Source organism: Sceloporus occidentalis, unplaced genomic scaffold, assembly GCF_023333645.1.
Source record: "Sceloporus occidentalis isolate IW3139 unplaced genomic scaffold, rSceOcc1.0.p SCAF_6, whole genome shotgun sequence".
Classification (NCBI taxonomy): Eukaryota; Metazoa; Chordata; class Lepidosauria; order Squamata; family Phrynosomatidae; genus Sceloporus; species Sceloporus occidentalis.
Genome location: NW_028316986.1, coordinates 91,188,293 through 91,206,175, shown reverse-complemented (window position 1 = coordinate 91,206,175; position 17,883 = coordinate 91,188,293). Strand labels below are relative to the sequence as shown.

The 17,883-nt window shown below is 42.0% G+C and overlaps 1 protein-coding gene across 2 annotated transcripts in view; it reads right to left on the bottom strand.

Moving 5' to 3' along the window:
- The window catches only part of SLC2A12 (solute carrier family 2 member 12), a 29,223-nt gene extending 26,725 nt beyond the window's left edge, over positions 1-2,498 (bottom strand). For both annotated transcript variants that reach the window (XM_089528467.1, XM_089528468.1), the window contains exon 1: positions 2,255-2,498. In XM_089528467.1, coding sequence (XP_089384593.1) covers positions 2,255-2,360 — 106 coding nt within the window. In that variant the 5' untranslated portion in view covers positions 2,361-2,498. The remainder of the gene's footprint in view (positions 1-2,254) is intronic.
- Positions 2,499-17,883: the final 15,385 nt, after the last annotated feature.

The window sequence follows — 17,883 nt, the reverse complement described above, 5'->3', positions numbered from 1 at the left end:
ACACTGCTGAAATAATCCAGTTTTAGACCGTCGTAACAGCCCTGGCTCAGTGCTAGGGAATCCTGGACACTGTAGTTTGTTGCGACCCAGAGCTCTCTGATAGAGTCTCACAAAACTATAATTACTAGAATTCTGTAGCACTGAACCAGGGCAATTGTAGGTGGTCTCAAACTGGATTATTTCTGCAGTGTGTTTTGCACCTCAGTGAAAGACCAAGAATCTATGCCACATTGGGTATCCAATTCTGGGCACCCCAATTCATGAAGGATATAGACATGCTGGAGCATGTCCAGAGGAAAGTGACCAAAATAGTAAAAGGTCTGGAAACCATGCCTTGTGAGGAGCAACTAAGAGAGCTGGGTATGTTTAGCCTAGAAAAGAGAAAGGCAAGAGGTGGCATGATAGCCATGTTTGAGTCTTTGAAAGGATATCATATTGAAAGTGGAACAAGCTTGTTTTCTGCTGCTCTGGAGAATAAGACATAGAGCAATGGATTCAAACTATAGGAAAAGAGATTCTACCAAAACTTTAGAAATAACCTTCTAATGGTAAGATGTTCGACAATGGAATGCTCTGCCTCAGAGTGTGGTGGAGTCTCCTTCTTTGGAGGTCTTTAAACAGACATTGGATGACTATCTGACAGGAGTGCTTTGATTGTATATTCCTGCATGGCAGGGGGTTCGACTAGATGGCCCTTGTGGTCTCTTCCAACTCTACAATTCTACAAATTTAGTCAAACAACAGCAACATTGATTTCTCCTTTGTAGTGGTCTGAGTGTTGGACTGGACACCAGAACATGAATCCTCAGTCAAACACCAAAACCCACTGGGTGATCTTGGGCACGTCCCATTCTCTCAGCCTCAGAGGAATGGAAAGGCAAACCTCCTCTGAACAAATTTTGCCAAAAAACCCCAAAAAACTGTAATAGGTTCGCCTTAGGGCCACTATAAATCAGAAATGACTTGAAGGCACACAACAACAACAACAACAACAACAAATGTATAGTGTTGCTGTGCCTAGAAACCAAAGCCCAAAATCTAGTGAGATGTCAAAACATTAATATGAATGACTTTTTTTCACACTGTGATGCAAAGTGATTGAGTTAAAAAAAAAGGGAAATCTCTCAGAATTTCATCACAAGATACACAATCAAAGCATTAAACTGAAAGAGTTTCAACATCCATCATCCAAATGTGAGAACTGGGATGGTACTGTAATGGATAGAGAAAACTGGACCACAGGGATTTCCTGGCTCTACTTTCATAGCTTAACTCCTCCCCCCCCCACCCCAGTATTGTTCTGAGGTTAAACAGGAATAACCAGAATTCTCTGTATTTGGCTGCCTCTGTTCTCCAGAGGAAAGGTGAAAAGCAAAAGTGATGAATACATACATATTAGATCAGAAACATTAAATTACCCCTATTGGCAAATCAGGAATTAGAAGTTCGCTGATTAGGTTAATCAGTATGCCAAGGGATCTTGTAGCACCTTTGAGACTTCACTGAAAGAAAGAAGTTGGTAGCATGAGCTCAGATGCATGTATCTGAAGAAGTAGGGTCAAAAGTTGATGCCACTTTCTTCCTTTCACTGAGGTCCTATTCAGACCTTTTTTTTAGCATGACTATCTGAATAATCTCAGTAACACATTCCAGTTTTGTTGTTCACACTATTTTTTTTTATTGGAACCACATCTCTGTGCATCTCTGGGAGTTTGGTTGCTCACACGTGTCAGTGCTCCAATAAAGATGGGATTGATGATGCAGATGTATTCAAAGCAGGTTCAAGGCATTAAGGGTTTTATCCCACTGTATCCCAGGTCTATTTTCATCAGCTATTCACACAGGTGAGAATGTGAATCTTTTAGAAAAACTTGGGAAACAAGCCAAGATCGATTATGCTGGGTAAGGTGGGATTTTGGCAGCCCTCCCAAAAAACTTAATCGGATGCATTTGAAATGCATGTGAACAACAACGATTCAACCGACCTTCTACTGGGATTATTTTCACCATCTGAATAACCCCTCAGTCTTAAAGGTGCTACAAGTTCCCTTTGCATACTGATTTTCCAGACTAATATGGCTATGTCTTTGATTGGGTTAATGTAGGGGTTTTGCCCCTCCACACACACACTTCCCTCCCCCCCCCCCCCCCGGTTCCTCTTGCAGTTACATTCCATGATGCCGGAACATTAGTCACAGGTATCTGCACTTATTGTCCTGTAGGCATAATTGCTGCTGAGGCTATGTTACTTTACCTGTTTGAGCAGGAAGCTTGTGCAGGCTGCTGCACCGGTTGCACTCCTCTCCTCTTATTTTCTGGCACTGCAGGCTAAGTTCCTCTGTGTTTGACACAGGTATCATGGCTGTAGAAACAGTCCTCCAAATGTGTTTCAGGGCTGAAAGACTCTACAGGACAGCTGCTTTACCTCTACTGTCAAAGCTGGCGCCACTTCCTGCTGTCTTAAGCATGGCAACCTATGACAGAGGCTGGCTGCTGGCTGAAAGTTACCAAGGGATCTGTGTACAACTTTCCTTTCTCTTTCTGGAGGCTTTGCCCTTTTCAGTGACACAGCTTGTTGCTATTCTCGGTGAGCCTATCATGAGCGAGAGGGGAGGGCTTTCATGCAGAAGTATTGTTTTTGCCTTTAAACAAACAGCCAAAGACGTTAGGGTTACATAGGGCTCAACAGGCGCTCTAGAGGCTTTTGGTTTAAAGCTTTTCCATCTCTCCAGGCAGGATATGTTTCCCCTCTCATCTTTTCTTCCCTCTGTAAAAAAGAAAAGAAAGAAAAAGAAAAATAAGAATGGATGTGTCTGCAGTATCAGCAATTAAAAAAAAATAGGGCACCAAACAAGCGCAAAACAGCTGGTATTAATTCTTGTGCCATTATAAGCAACTATGAAAAAAGCAAAAAGAAAACAGCATTTGGGAACTGACAATGGCTGAGGTTTTAACAAAATTATTATTTCTCAATAATCTATATCATACCCACAATAAAGAGGAAAAACAGAACACACAGCATTTTGAGAGAAAAATGGTATGCATGAGCTAGAGAAGAGAAATCACTGGTTTCAGAAAGGCATCATTTTCATGGTGTATTAAAGAAAACATAGTTTTTGTACTCTTGTCATCACTTCTGGTCCAAAAAAAGGTCTGGTTTGTTTTTGGAACAAACTATTGCAAAAAATGTGAAACTGAAATGACTGCACACACTATTCTAGACGTACATAAATCAAGCCATTCTATGTACACAGAAACATAGAACTGTATCACATGGGGGCCTATGTGCTTCCATCCCGAAAATAGTTGAAAGTACTGGCATCCTGGGAAAGCAAGCAAATTTGCTAATGCTGATCACACACAGAGCACAATAACGCATAAAAAGCAGATTACTTAGGCAAGAACATGGGTAGAAAGTGAATTTGGGTTTCAGACAGATAAGGACAAATCCTGTTGATAGCTTGCAAATAACTTTTTTGTGCATGCTCCAAACTGTTATTTCCACAAGTGCATATGCATGCATGCTCCGGAGAAGAAAAGGAAACCAGGGAGGAAAATCCTCTTTGCCCCAGAAGCTGTTTCAGAAGAAGGCAGGCTGAGGTTTCCCATAAAACCACACACAAACACACACAGAGACAGACACTAGAGAGAAAGAGGAGGTGGCTGGTCCATAAACCTGCCTAATTTCAGTGAGGGCTGAAACTCCCAGATGTCCTCCTTTTCCAGGACATACCTTCCATTTCTTGCTTCTGTACAGGAGGAATTCTAAAACGTCCTCTCTCTGCCTTCTCCCACCAGTTGCTCCCTTAGACTTCGGCTTCCCTAGGCTTAGAGACTCCTCCCTCCATAACTGTCATCTTCTGGCCGAGGGAGCTGACCAGGCAGGCCCAGCTCCACCAGGGCTAGCCTGAAGAAGAAGAGCCCTCCCTCCAGTCCATCTGCCTTGGTCCAGGCCTCAGAGGGAGAGAAGAATGCTGGACCTGATCCCCTCCCCCTCACCATTCCCTTCTCCTTTTGTGTCATGTCTTTTAGATTGTAAGCCTGAGGGCAGGGAACTTTCTATTATCCCTTCTGTTGTAAACCACTCGGATTCCCAGTGTTTGGGCAGCATATAAATAAATCCTATTATTATTATTATTATTATTATTATTATTATTATTATTATTATTGGCTGCAGGAGGAAGAGACCAGCCACTCAAGGGAAAGAGATGTGTGTCCCTTTAAGAACAAGGCTGCCTCCCTCTCCTCAGCTCAGGAAAGGAACCATGGGAAATCTGGGAACAGGGGAAATCCTGCACATGGTTTTCAGACTGCTGCAATTACGTGAAGAAAGCAAATTTGTGAATGAACTGGAAATGAAAACCTAGTGTAACAAGGAGAAAGACATGAGAGAGACAGAAGAGGGTTGTCCTGGAAAGGGAGAGGCGGTGGCACTGCAAAGGGAGAACTCTGACTGGAAACTACAAGGCCCAGCAATCTTTGGGGTGAAAGGAGAGAAGGGAAGACCCCGGGAGGCCAGCCCTACAAGGGAGGGGCTGGCAGATAAAAGGGAAAAGGGTGAGGTGCTCAGGGAGATAGGTGTGAGCGGAAGAGAAGGCAGTGAGACGGTTGTGTGTAGGGGAAAAGGTCAGCATTCTGGCAAGCCAGAGGGCTTAGCCAAGAGGGGAGGACTTTGCCGGCTAGAAAGGGAAGATTCAGAAGCTGTGAGACACTCGGGAGAGGAGGGTTTCCTGTCTGAGTTTGCCCATCCCCACTCGGCAACCCCAAGCTCTTCTGAGAGAGGTTTGAGGTTGGGTTATTGCTTAAGAGGAGCGTTCTGTTGGGCTCTTTAGGGGTGTTACTGGTCTGCCCAGGGGGAGGGCCTAGACCCCAAAGAAAACCTGTAAGGATTTGGGCGAAGTAACCCAAGACCGGAACTCTGTGAAGTAACAGTGTCTCCGCTGGTGTTATTAGTTCTATTAAGGGTATTCAGCATTATTTTTAAGTTGTTTGGAGTTATTATCTGCCATGGCCCTGCTAAGAAGCCTGGAGTTGGGGGTGTGCCCTGTGTCCCTGCGACACCTGGTATTTTTGCAAAAATGTTTATTCCCTGATTCACCTCACTTTCTGTTTGGATTCTAACTGGTTTGTGCACAGAGTTGTCTGAAAAGCAATTGCAAAATTGTCCCTAATGTCATGGATGACCCTGCATTGTGACCAGTTTAACCTTCTAATTTTCCCCGTGTGAAAAGTTTCACAGTTCCACTGAATCTCTCATACTCCATCATCACTGCTGGTCCAAAAAGCTCTGTTTTATTTAATCTAAACACTTGCAAAATATATTTTCTAGAGAGGAAAGTGAGATGCTTATACACACCATGACCCATGATTCTATCACTACATCTAGGCATTGTACTGGTATACAGACACACTGTCCCACAGAATTTTGTTCTCTCTGTCTCTCTGTCTCCCTCTCACACACACATACACACAGAGTTTCAAGCAATAAAAAATCAGACTACACTAAATGCAAAAGAAAAATCAGTGATTAAGATGAATGGACTGAAATACTTGAAAGACAGAGCTTGTCAGCTTGAAAAGTTTGAGAGACCATAAAATTCTTGCCTCCTATCAATAATTGCCACCTGGACAGATATTTAAGAAGGGAATTCCATATATATGTTTAACCTCCAAAAATATCCTTTTCTCAACTCTCCATTCACCTCACTTCAGACAGTATGGGCTCTAAGAGCACAGGCAGGTCAAGGTGCAGATAGGATTAGAAATACAGTGGACCCTTGGTATTTTCTGAGGTTTGGTTCCAGGACCCCCCATGGATACCAAAATCTATGGATGCTCAAGTCCCATTATATAGAATGTCATAGTAAAATGGTGTTCCTTATATTAAATGGCAAAATCAAGGTTTGTTTTTTTGGAATTTATATGTTTTTAAAAAATATTTTCAAGCTGTGGATTATTGAATCCGTGGATAAGGAATCCATGGATACAGAGGGCTGAGTGTATCAGTGTATTCCCTTCTGCCAACAGTTCTCATTTTCTTGTCAGATTCTCTGGTTTATTTGCCCTCTTTTGATGGACATTGATTTTACTGTTGTTCAAAAACAGAACACTGAAGTGAATGGTTTGCAAAGTTGCACATTACAGTTGCTCTACAAAAGTATACATTACTTCCAGCACATGCTGTCCCACACCTGCATGTTTGTTGTCCTGTCCTGTACTTGTTCCTAAATAATCAAATTGTCCATAGTGTTGTTATGTGTAATTTCCTAACACACTCTGCTCATCCATGTGGCTAGTTAGCTTTCCCTCCCATGCTGAAGTCAGTTTTTTTAGCAATATATCTTATGCTGCCTTTGCATCATTCCTCAGAAGGTAGAGAAGTATGCACATGTTGCCATGCAATCCTTTTCATTGGCAAGAGCTAATTATATACATTCCCTCCTTCCAGTTCTCCTCCTTCCACACCACCTACTGATTTACTGCTCCTGTAAAGGTTTACATTAGTAACCCAGGGGACAGCTGAATCTCTAATACCATTACCAAGATTTTGGTTGTTCCCCCCCCCCCTGCACTTTTTTTCTTTTCAAAAAGATTTTCGATTTTGACTCAGTTTATCACAACAGCATTCAATCAAATAAGGATCGAATACAATTTACAGTGAGAACGATGGATTCTTTCTTTGTAGTATCATATCATTCAGCATTTCTGTCTGCTTTCCTGCATTATCTACATCAGGGGTAGGCAACTTGCGGCCCACGGGCCGGATGTGGCCCAGCGAGGCCTTGGGACTGGCCCCAGCCCAGTCCTGCCACCGATTGTCACCGGGGCCTTTGGCGTCTCGCGTGCAGGGGCAAGGGGGGCAATTGTCTAAAGAAGCCTCAGAAACATGCATTTATATTAACATTTTTTAAAAAATCAGCAAATTTTTTCACGTGTCCTCCATTTTTTATTAAAAAAGTGCCCTCCATTTGAAAATTTTGTCCTACATTTGTCCTGGTTTATGTATTTATTTAATTTTTAAACAATTATTTAATTATTTATTTTTTGGCTTCGGCCCCCCAGTTGTCTGAGGGACAGCAACCCGGCCCCCGGCTCAAAAGGGTTGCCTACCCCTGATCTACATTCTAGGTTTGTTTGGGTTTATGTTTGTTTTGTTTAACACTGTTGATCAACTGATGCCATAGGAAGAACACCTGCAGAACCATATACAGTTCCTGGCTATGATTAAATCGAATTAACTTTGATGGATCTTAAGTCTCTCTCTCTCTCTCTCTCTCTTTCTCTGTGTGTGTGTGTGTGTGTTTCTATCTGTATAGCCACCTGCCTACTAGCAACATGTGCACATACTCCAACAGAGTGTACTATTTCTATGAAGGCATTCTGCTGCCTTTTCCTTTTTAAAACTCATCCAACCAAATCATCCGTCCTTGTTTGCAGGCTTCTATTTTAATGTCTTGGTTACCAACAGAAAAATCAGCCCTTTATGATAAAGTGCATGGCCCAATAAAAAAAACCTTCATTAAAATTTCTCCAACCCTGCATTACATTAAATTTCTGCTAGCCAACTGATATTCCTAACTCCAAAAGGAGGAAAGCTTTCCTTTGCATGCTTTACCGCTAGAGTTTCAGATACAAGAGTGCTGTAGAGGAGCCAGGGTCCATAGAGTCAAAGCCTAGGGGCTTTTTGATTAGCAGGGACTATGACATTATCCACCATTCTTCTCAGGCCTCCGTTTCCTCTGAACTTTCTTGTAGTCTTCTCTGTAGCTAGAGAAGAAATAGATTTTCTCAGCAACTCGATATCGTTATGAGTTCTCTCTGTTATTATGCAAAGTATTTTTATGTGAATTGATCCTGAGTGGAACATTAAAATCTATTCATTAAAAAAACCCAGCTATTGCTTTGTTCTTGATTAACATAGTGTTAGTTGTTGTGTGCCTTCAAGTCCTTTATGATTTATTTAGACCCTAGGCAACCCTATCTTGCGGTTTTCTTGGCAAGGTTTTTTCAGAGGAGGGCTACCATTACCACTCAAAGAGTGTGATTTGCACAAAGTCACACAGAGGGTTACATGGCCGAGGTGGGAATCAAACCCTGGTCTTCAAAGTCATAGTCCAAAACTCAACCCATGCTAGCTCTCTGCAGTTGTCTGCATTCTCAATCTCTCTCTCTCTCTCTTCAGTAGTGACAATGGTTGAGATCCTACATTCAGATTGTGTGGTGTAAATATCTTCAAGCATCATCATGAATGTCTGTGCCACACCACCCTTGTGTTGAATTGCAACTTTGCACAATCAAACATGCATCTGAATCTGCATCCCAATGTGCTTACATATGTGCATTGTCACTTCATGTACATGTAAATTAAATACTACACAGCAATTGCTTCCATAGGTGAGCATAAGACCAACATGATCTTGGCCCATGAGCACCTGCCCTTCAGTATTCACCAATGAAGCACTGGATACAAGGAGCCTTTGTGGCCTGGCCTACCCCTAGCCCTGCTACCTCAGAGCAGATGCTGAGAGATGGAAAGGCAGCAGCTGAGTGCTGGAGCATAAAGCAAGGATGTTATGCAGCCTGACCTACATATTCCAAGTTAGCATCTGGTGTGGTGGAGTCAGGTTCTGTCCCGCTGCTAACCAGAGACTAGGGCCCAGAGCAATGGATGCAAGCTCCAGGAAAAGAGATTCCACTTCAACATTAGGAGGAACTTCCTGACAGTAAGGGCTGTTTGACACTGGAACACACTCCCTCAGAGTGTAGTGGAGTCTCCTTCCTTAGAGGTCTTTAAACAGAGGCTGGATGGACATCTGTCGAGGATGCTTTGATTTAGATTTCCTGCATGGCAGGGGGTTGGACTGGATGGCCCTTGCGGTCTCTTCCAACTCTATGATTCTATGATTCTATGAAGTAAAATGCAAGCAGCATTCTGGCTGAGCTGAGCATATGGTACATGGGGGAGGCACACTCTTTTGCCCTTATCCTCAGGCAGCAAATGTCTCAGGCCAGCCTATATTTTATTTTTCAACAATATTCAAGAAATCTCTATAGTATTTTCCAACATTATTTTCCTTCACAAATAAGCTAAATATTTTTTCTGACATTTTTCTTGAATTAGGACAATCGAGTTCTGCAACATCTTCTCTTCCCAAAGTCTGCAGATTTTTTCTCTATAATATCGCCAAAATCCGTCCATATCTCTCAGCTTCTACCGCAAAGACACTGGTCCATGCCCTAGTAGTCTCACGACTAGACTACTGTAACCTCCTCTTGGCAGGGCTTCCCCTCTCTCATCTCCACCCATTAATTTCTGTTCAGCATTCAGCTGCATGCATTATTTCACTCGCTCGCCGTTATGATCATGTCTCCCCTCTGTTGTCCTCCCTTCACTGGCTCCCTTTTCCTTTCCGCATCAGGTACAAACTTTTGCTACTCACCTTTAAAGCCCTGCATGGGCTGGCCCCTCTTTATTTAACCGATCTTCTCTCTCCCTACATCCCTACTCGCACTCTCCGCTCTGGTAGCCAAAGTCTCCTCTTTCAACCCAGGATCTCTTCTGCCCCGTCCCGGATCTGTCCCTTCTCTCTTGCTGCCCCTCATTCCTGGAACCTTCTTCCTCTGCATGCACGGCTCATCACTTCCCTAACCAGCTTTAAGGCTGAGCTGAAAACCATATTGTTTAGGGAAGCGTTCTCAGGGAATTTGTGATTGTCATCTGGCTGTCTGACAATATTTGATGTGATGTGATTTGTTTTATATTTGATGTTTTTAAGTTGTTTTTTCTTTTCTATATGGTAATTTTATCTATTCCTCTTTTATTGTTATCTTAGAATGTATGCCTTGGGCAGGCTTTTATATACTTTTTAATTTTACCGACTTTGTACAGCGCTGTGTATAATTACAGTGCTTTAGAAATAAAGTTTAATAATAATAATAATAATAATAATAATAATTCCAGCAATATTTTGACAGACTGCATTTCACTCCCTCAAGAATGTGTCTGTATAACAAGTCAGAAAGAGACAGAAGGAATATACATTTAAAGTTATGTCATTCTTCCAAAGGACTATTAGTCTCTATACTAGCCAAAAATAAGAAAAACACTTATGGCTCTCTGAAGAATATTACTGTGCTTGATAGAACAGCATTTTGGGAACAGTGTCTACTTCCTGGTAAATGTCTATTGAAGCAGCTCTTCGGTCTTTGTTGCTGTTATTTCCTGTCAGGTCAATTTTGACTTATGGTGACCTCCAAGATCACTGGTCACCAACTGTCCTTCCCACATACTGTAAGCTCAGGGCTGTGGCTTCCTTGATTGAACCAAACCACCAGTAGTGCAGTGTCTCTCTTTTCCTACTCCCTCCTTCCATAGTAAAATTGACTATGAAAGAACTGGACATCATAATGTGTAAAGATATAATTCTGAACACTAACGTGAGGATAGTCCAACTCATTGTATTTCTCATTACCATGTATGAATGTGAGAGGTGGACAGTGGGGAAAAAAACTGCTGGAAAATCAACTCATTTAAGATGTCATGCTGGAGAAGAGTGCTGCGGATACCATGGACCACTGCCTTTATGAGGGTTGATGTCACCAGTGTGGTAACTCATGGTGCCACCCCCCGCATTGACCTCCTTTCATTTCACACCATACAGAATCCTCAGAAATGCTTTTCTGCACTAATGTTACTAATAAATTGTAATTCCCATATACCACTGAATATAATGCTAATATTTGTGACGTAAACAACTAGCAAAATTAAAATTATACCTTCACATTACAATAGTATACACACAACCTAAATGTATTTACATATACATAGTGAAGATTTGGTTAAAATGTGATGTTTTTTAAAAAAATTAAATTTAAAAAATCAAAATTTCATTTTTTTTGTAAAAAATTAAAAAATGAAATTTAAAATTTTAATTTTAAAAATTCTGGGGATTTCCTTGCTCCTCCCACTGGGCTTCACCCCACTCCAACCATCTCTTAAAGCGTTTTAAAGGGAAGTAGATGAATGCCACTACCCATTTCTGCCAAAAGATAGGTGTTTAAGGAGAAGTGGTGTCACTCTCCCTTAAGGTGCCACCTGGTTTGGTCTGACCCCCGCACACACCCCTAATGACACAACTGCTGTGGATGACCAATAAGGCAAAGAAATAGATCCTTGATCAAGCCTGAATTCTGAACCAGAATGACTAAACTTAGGCTGCCATACTTTGGCCACATCATGAGGAAAAATGAATTATTAGAAAAGACAATGGTGCTAGGAAAGGTGGAAGGTAGCAGAAAAAGAGGAAGACCACATGCCAGATGGTTGGACTCAATGAGGGAGGACAAGGGCCTGTGAGGTAGTGAACAGGAAGGCCCAGCTCCACCAGGGCTAGCCTGAAGAAAGAGAGCCCTCCCTCCATGATAACTGTCATCCTTCGGCCTGCGAGGGAGTGAACAGGCAGGCCCAGCTCCATCAGGGGTAGCCTGAAGAAAGAGAGCCCTCCCTCCATGATAACTGTCATCCTTCGGCCTGCGAGGGAGTGAACAGGCAGGCCCAGCTCCATCAGGGGTAGCCTGAAGAAAGAGAGCCCTCCCTCCATGATAACTGTCATCCTTCGGCCTGCGAGGGAGTGAACAGGCAGGCCCAGCTCCATCAGGGGTAGCCTGAAGAAAGAGTGCCCTCCCTCCATGATAACTGTCATCCTTCAGCCTGCGAGGGAGTGAACAGGCAGGCCCAGCTCCATCAGGGGTAGCCTGAAGAAAGAGAGCCCTCCCTCCATGATAACTGTCATCCTTCGGCCTGCGAGGGAGTGAACAGGCAGGCCCAGCTCCGTCAGGGGTAGCCTGAAGAAAGAGTGCCCTCCCTCCATGATAACTGTCATCCTTCAGCCTGCGAGGGAGTGAACAGGCAGGCCCAGCTCCATCAGGGGTAGCCTGAAGAAAGAGTGCCCTCCCTCCATGATAACTGTCATCCTTCAGCTTGCGAGGGAGTGAACAGGCAGGCCCAGCTGCATCAGGGGTAGCCTGAAGAAGAAGAGCCCCCCTCCAGTCCATCTGCGTTGGTCCAGGCCTCAGAGGGAGAGAAGAACCACTGGACCTCATCCTCTTTCCCATCACCATTCCCTTCTCCTTTTGTGTCGTGTCTTTTAGATTATAAGCCTGAGGGCAGGGAACCATCTAATTAAAATAATAATTGTAAGCCACTCTGATAGCCTTTAGGGCTGAAGGGCAGGATATAAATACCATAAATAAAAATAAATAAAAATAAATAAGGGCCTGAGCCTTCAGGACCTGAACAGAGAGACAGAGGATAGGAGGTCTTGGAGATGTCTCATCCACAGGGTTGCTATGCGTTGAAGTCGGCTCAAGGGCAGTTAACAACAACATCATAAGCAAAACAGGAACATTTGTGTTTTTTTCTGTTGCAAAGATAAGCACGACTAACATTGGCACATTTTTTTACACATCAGGGCTTGATTGGTATTTACATTCAAATATCCATCAGTGTCCAATGTAGGATGTTCAATACAAAAATAAATCAAAAGAATCACAGATGTACATAAGAGAATTTTGCTTTTTGACCAAGAAGTTCATACCTTCTGCACTAATTGTTTCTATGGAGTTTATCGCACACATGTTTGTAAACGTTCCGAGGTCTCAATGGTAACGGAACAGAACGGATTTTATCGCATAGCCTCGTTACCGAGACGTTTGCAATGGGTTCCTGTTCCGTTCCGTTCGTGTAAAATGTCCCCGACGATTCTCTTCCGTCCTCCCTCACCAGTAAATGTTATGAGAATGGAAAATCCTCTGTGTGTGATATCCTAGGCATTCCAATTGCATCCCCATCCGATCCCTACAGTTATGACGGGCCATCATGATATCTTTCCTTTACCAGGTTCCCTTGCAAGATGTTTTAACGACTTTCATTCCTCAAAATTATAGAACATCTAGACATGTCCCTATATGAAAAATAAAGCAGGAAACAGTGTTTGATACCAGAAAAAGATTTCAGGTAGGTATGGTAGGTTTGGAATATTTGTCCTCTTTTGCCATTGAGAAAATGTAGGACAAATTTTAGACCAAACTGTAGGACAAATGTAGGACAAAAGTAAGCCAAAAATGTTGGACCTTTTTCTGGAACGTCCTACATTTTTAGCTTAGTTTTGTGCTGTATTTGTCCTACAGTTTGTTCTACATTTTGTCCTACATTTTATCCCTGGTAATAGAGGACAATTATGGCAACACAAAGGTCGGGCTGGAGTACTTCTACCAGATCAAAAAAAATTGAATGTTTCATGCAGAAATGTGTCTCCCACATGTCGTCATCCCACAAAGTCATCACCTCTTCACGCCACCAATTCTTCTTAAGAATTGGACGTAACCACCATCTCTGAGGTGATGGAAATGTGGATAGCCATTCAAGGAGATCTGTGGGGGGTGCGTCCTCTACATCCATGAGCTCAGCAAGGGCATGTCTGACAGCAACTTTTTTAAAAAAAAAAGCGGTACATAAGTGTCCTCCTTCTTCTCCGTTCCTGCTCCATTATCAGGTAAGGGGAGATGGTATGGAGAAGGAACAAAACATGAGAATCCATCTTAGGATAGAACACACAGGCAACGAGAATACCCCAAGCTCCCTTTGAAAACCGCGCACAATTTTCTTTGTAAACTGCGCATGCGCAAAGACAGGGGATGGTCGGGGCGTCATCGGGATGGGACCTGGCTGTGCGGTGATATCCGTTCACAGTGAGGTCCAAAAACGACAACAGGTCGTTTTCTCCATTAGCGGTGTGCGATAGCGATCATTCTTTTCGCGTTCACATAACGCTAAGAAGACTTAATGCGATAGCGTTCGTCGTCAGCCTGTTTCCTGATCTGTCCGCCTTGTCAACAGGAACGGAACAGGAAAACTGTGAGTGTGATAAGGTTCTACATGTGCTTTCATTGAACTGTTTCCACAGCCCATCCCTGGAAGGTAGTTTATACAAACTGTAAATTTGAAAAACAACTTTTCTGTTGCTCTTTCCATACATCTTCAAGGACAACACCTCATCTTTCATTCTTCTCTCCTCCATTTTTTGTGCATCTGCCAGAAGTTGCCCCTCCCTTAATCAAGTGGATATTTTTCTGTTCAGATTCAGCAGATTTGCCGTCTCACAATGTGGATTGTTGTTTTAACGATAAAGTTTTCATTTAAATATGTGGCTTCAGTAACAACTTATCAAATCAACAATATGGAATGGTATTTAACACATCACAGTAAATCATATATCCAACTTAAACAGATACAACAGCACACACATACATTTTCTAAAAATTCAAAAATTCATTTTATAGTAGTGCAAAGTGCCATGCAAAAAAATAACTCCTTTACTCTCAGAAAGAAGATGCTATAGGGCATTTCTCTCTCTCTCTCTCTCTCTCTCACACACACACACACACACACACACACACACACACACACACACACTTACCCTGGCTTTACTATTGTAATTGCTGCCATCCTGACAACCCTTATGGCTCTGTTGTATGAGCTGGACAATTGTTTTTCCTTTGTTGCATATAGCCTGTGGGTTAGAAAATATCTTTTAAAACAATTCTGCCTTGAGTGGATCTGGTTTACAATTGTGATATAATCTTATTTGACCCTCAAGTACTGTCCAATACTATTTCTTCATTTGTATGAGGGCTTATCTTTATTTAACTTACCAGTGCAATATTTTCTGAAAAACTCCACATTATAGTGTGTTGGAAGCTGCTCCTGCAGCTGCTCCTGCCCTTCCATGAGTGGTGATGTGTGCCAGTGCCAGAGAAAAACCAGTTATGCTTTAAATGTGCATTGCAAGAAAGATTAAATTGCACTGTCTTGATTCAGAACAGATGTTATTGTGTTTAAGCATCAGGATTTTTTAATATCAATGTTTCCTGGAAAGGAAATTCCCATATATTCTTTATTAATTAATCTTAGAAACTACACAAGAGGACTTCTGTCATACAAGGTGGGCAATGAAATCTTGCTTTGCCTCACATTTGGTACTCTGCCAATCTGACTGCAGAGGAACTTACCACTCCCATGCCTCTTTGCCACAGGTGAAATTGCTGGAGACAGAGCATGACACAGACCAGCGTTCCCATCATTAGGTGAACACTTTAGCATTATGTTAAGGGCTAAGCAGTTTGCCAGGACAGTATGGCAAGGTCATGCCTGGACTGATTGTCCATTAATAGCTGCTACTGAGCCTCAAGCCTCAAGGGGAAAACTGCATTTGAATTACAAGCAGGTTGCAATACTAAAAATGAAAGTAACAATTGTACAGCTGGTGGAGAAGGTAGTCTGAGGACCCAACACATGTGAATAGCAGTAATATAAAAGGCATATTATAGTAGAAAAGGCAGGCAGGAATTAGCAAAAGCTAAAGCAGCATGTTTATATTGTACAATTAAATGACAGGAGACAGTGATTGAATGAGTGTATGCTCTTTACCTACATGTAATGATAAATAATTGTCATTTTCCAAATACAACGGACCCTTGGTATCTGCTGCAGTTTGGTTACAGGACCCATGGTGGATACCAAAATCCACAAATACTCAAGTCCCTTTAAATACAATGACATTGTATAATGGTGTCCCTTGAATAAAATGGCAAAATCAAGGTTTGATTTTTGGAATTTATCTATTTTGAAAATATTTTCAAGTTGTGGATGCTTGGAGAATAATAATAATAATAATAATAATAATAATAATAATAATAATAATTTATACTCCACCTCTCCAGTGAGATCAAGGTGGCTTACAACAGTATTAAAAAACACTGAACTACAATAAAATGCAATACCCCATAAACCCACCCACCACTATAACTAATAAATCAAACAATAGACAACAACAATAAAACAATACAATTAAAATTATTAAAACGGACAGGACAGGGTAGTTAATGGGAGGTGACTGAGATGCCAATCTGGGAAGGCCTGTTGGAAGAGATCCATTTTGACCACCTTTTTAAAGCTGTCAAGATTAGTGATATAGCAGGTCTCATCCAGCATAAAACATCCACGGATATGGAGTACTCACTATAACTTTTAAAACTATAATAAGAGCTGTGCAGTTCAATTCTTCGTCTTGTGTCCCAGCTAAGGAGTTGAAAATAGTAGGCAGGATAGGACTCCAGAGCAGGACAATCTCCACACTATCCAAGCATCAAACCAGATAGTATGCTTAGTCCAGAAGTACCTATTTAGAAGTGGCTCTGAAAGATGTCTTTTCTTCTAGCACTTGCTTTTATTCATCTTTCCTATATGCCAAGATAAATGTGGATGGTCATTGGAAAGTAAACACATGTCTAGTTTAATACTGAGTGTGGCAGAAAGCAAGTAATATCCCACCACAACCCTTTATTAACTGCTGCCATCAAAGAGATGAATCCAAACTTAACACCAGCCCTTAGAGCTAAAAATTCAACAGTAAAGTTTGCACTTGCATTTACAAGTCCCCACTCCATCCCTCTGTAAACAGCATCCAAGTTAAAGGAGCTGCTGATGCTGTGGTTCTAATAATGTCACATTCTGGATCCAACAAGTTGTTTGGTGTAAGGTGATATTCTGTGTTCAAAGCTGTGAATGTAGATGAGCAAGAGGCTATCATTACAGGTGAGAGCAGAATACATATTTCAAAGTTAGATTAACATATACATAACATGTAAGTTCTTTTGTGCTTGCCTTCATAACTTCCTCCAATTCTGGTCAGTCAAACACTGGCCCATGTACAGTCACAGCCTCCATGAAAAGAAAATATAGATGCTATGTTGATGAACACAACTTTTATGTAAGACTGAACCTCCCATTTTTAAATGCTTCCACACTCAACAGACTACTCTGGCACAAAGAGCCTGTAGTTATGAAAGAATCCATGCTAAGGACCGTGGACAATCCATATGGGTAATAATATAAAACAGAAATCTTTCTCAACCAGGTGTGTGCCCGTGTCTGTATCTGTGCCTATGTGTGTCCATCTGTCTGCCACCAGTTCCTGAAAGACGAGACAAAGGTGCTTTCATATTTAGTTATATACATGTGGGGATTCCTTTTCCGTGATAGGCAAAGAAAAAGGTACTCTCCCCTCCTTTTCCATGTTAAAAACTGACCAAACCAGAAGCTGAATCTCACTTCAGTACTGGCAACAGAACATCATCTGTTGAGGGCAGCTGATTTAGGGGATGAACTACAGGCCATGTGACATACAATGCTCTATCCACCAGCATCTCTCTTCATCCTCTGCTGCCTGGGGCAGTTGGCTTACTTAGGCTAAATAATTTAAAAAGTATAGTAATTTCAAGAAGAGCTGTGTAGCCATGGAACTAATTGAAAACATTAACTTTGGCCTAGCCACTCCCTCTCAGCCTAACCTGCCGCACAGAGTTGTAAAGATAGTGAGGAGGAGGACAGCTATATGTCCTGTTTGGAGCTTTTTGAAGGAAAAGAAGCCATTACCATGTATGGATGCAATAGATGGACAATGAGTAAAGCAGATAAGAGTAAAATTCATGTGAAATGTAGTGCTAGAGAGGAGTGCTGAGGATACTGTGGACAGCTAAAAAGAAAAACAAATGAGTCCTTCAACAGATCAAGTCTGAATACTCCCTGGAAGCTAAAATGATAAAGTTGAAGTCGTCATACTTTGGCCACATCATGAGACGAGATGGCTCATTGGAAAAGACAATTATGCTAGGAAAGATGGAGGGATGTAGAAAGAGAGGAACCACATGCCAGATGGATGGACTCTATTAAGGAGGTCATGGGTATAAATTTGCAGGACCTAAGCAGAGCAGTGGAGGAATCTTGGAGATGTCTCATCCACAAGGTCACCATAAGCTGAGAGA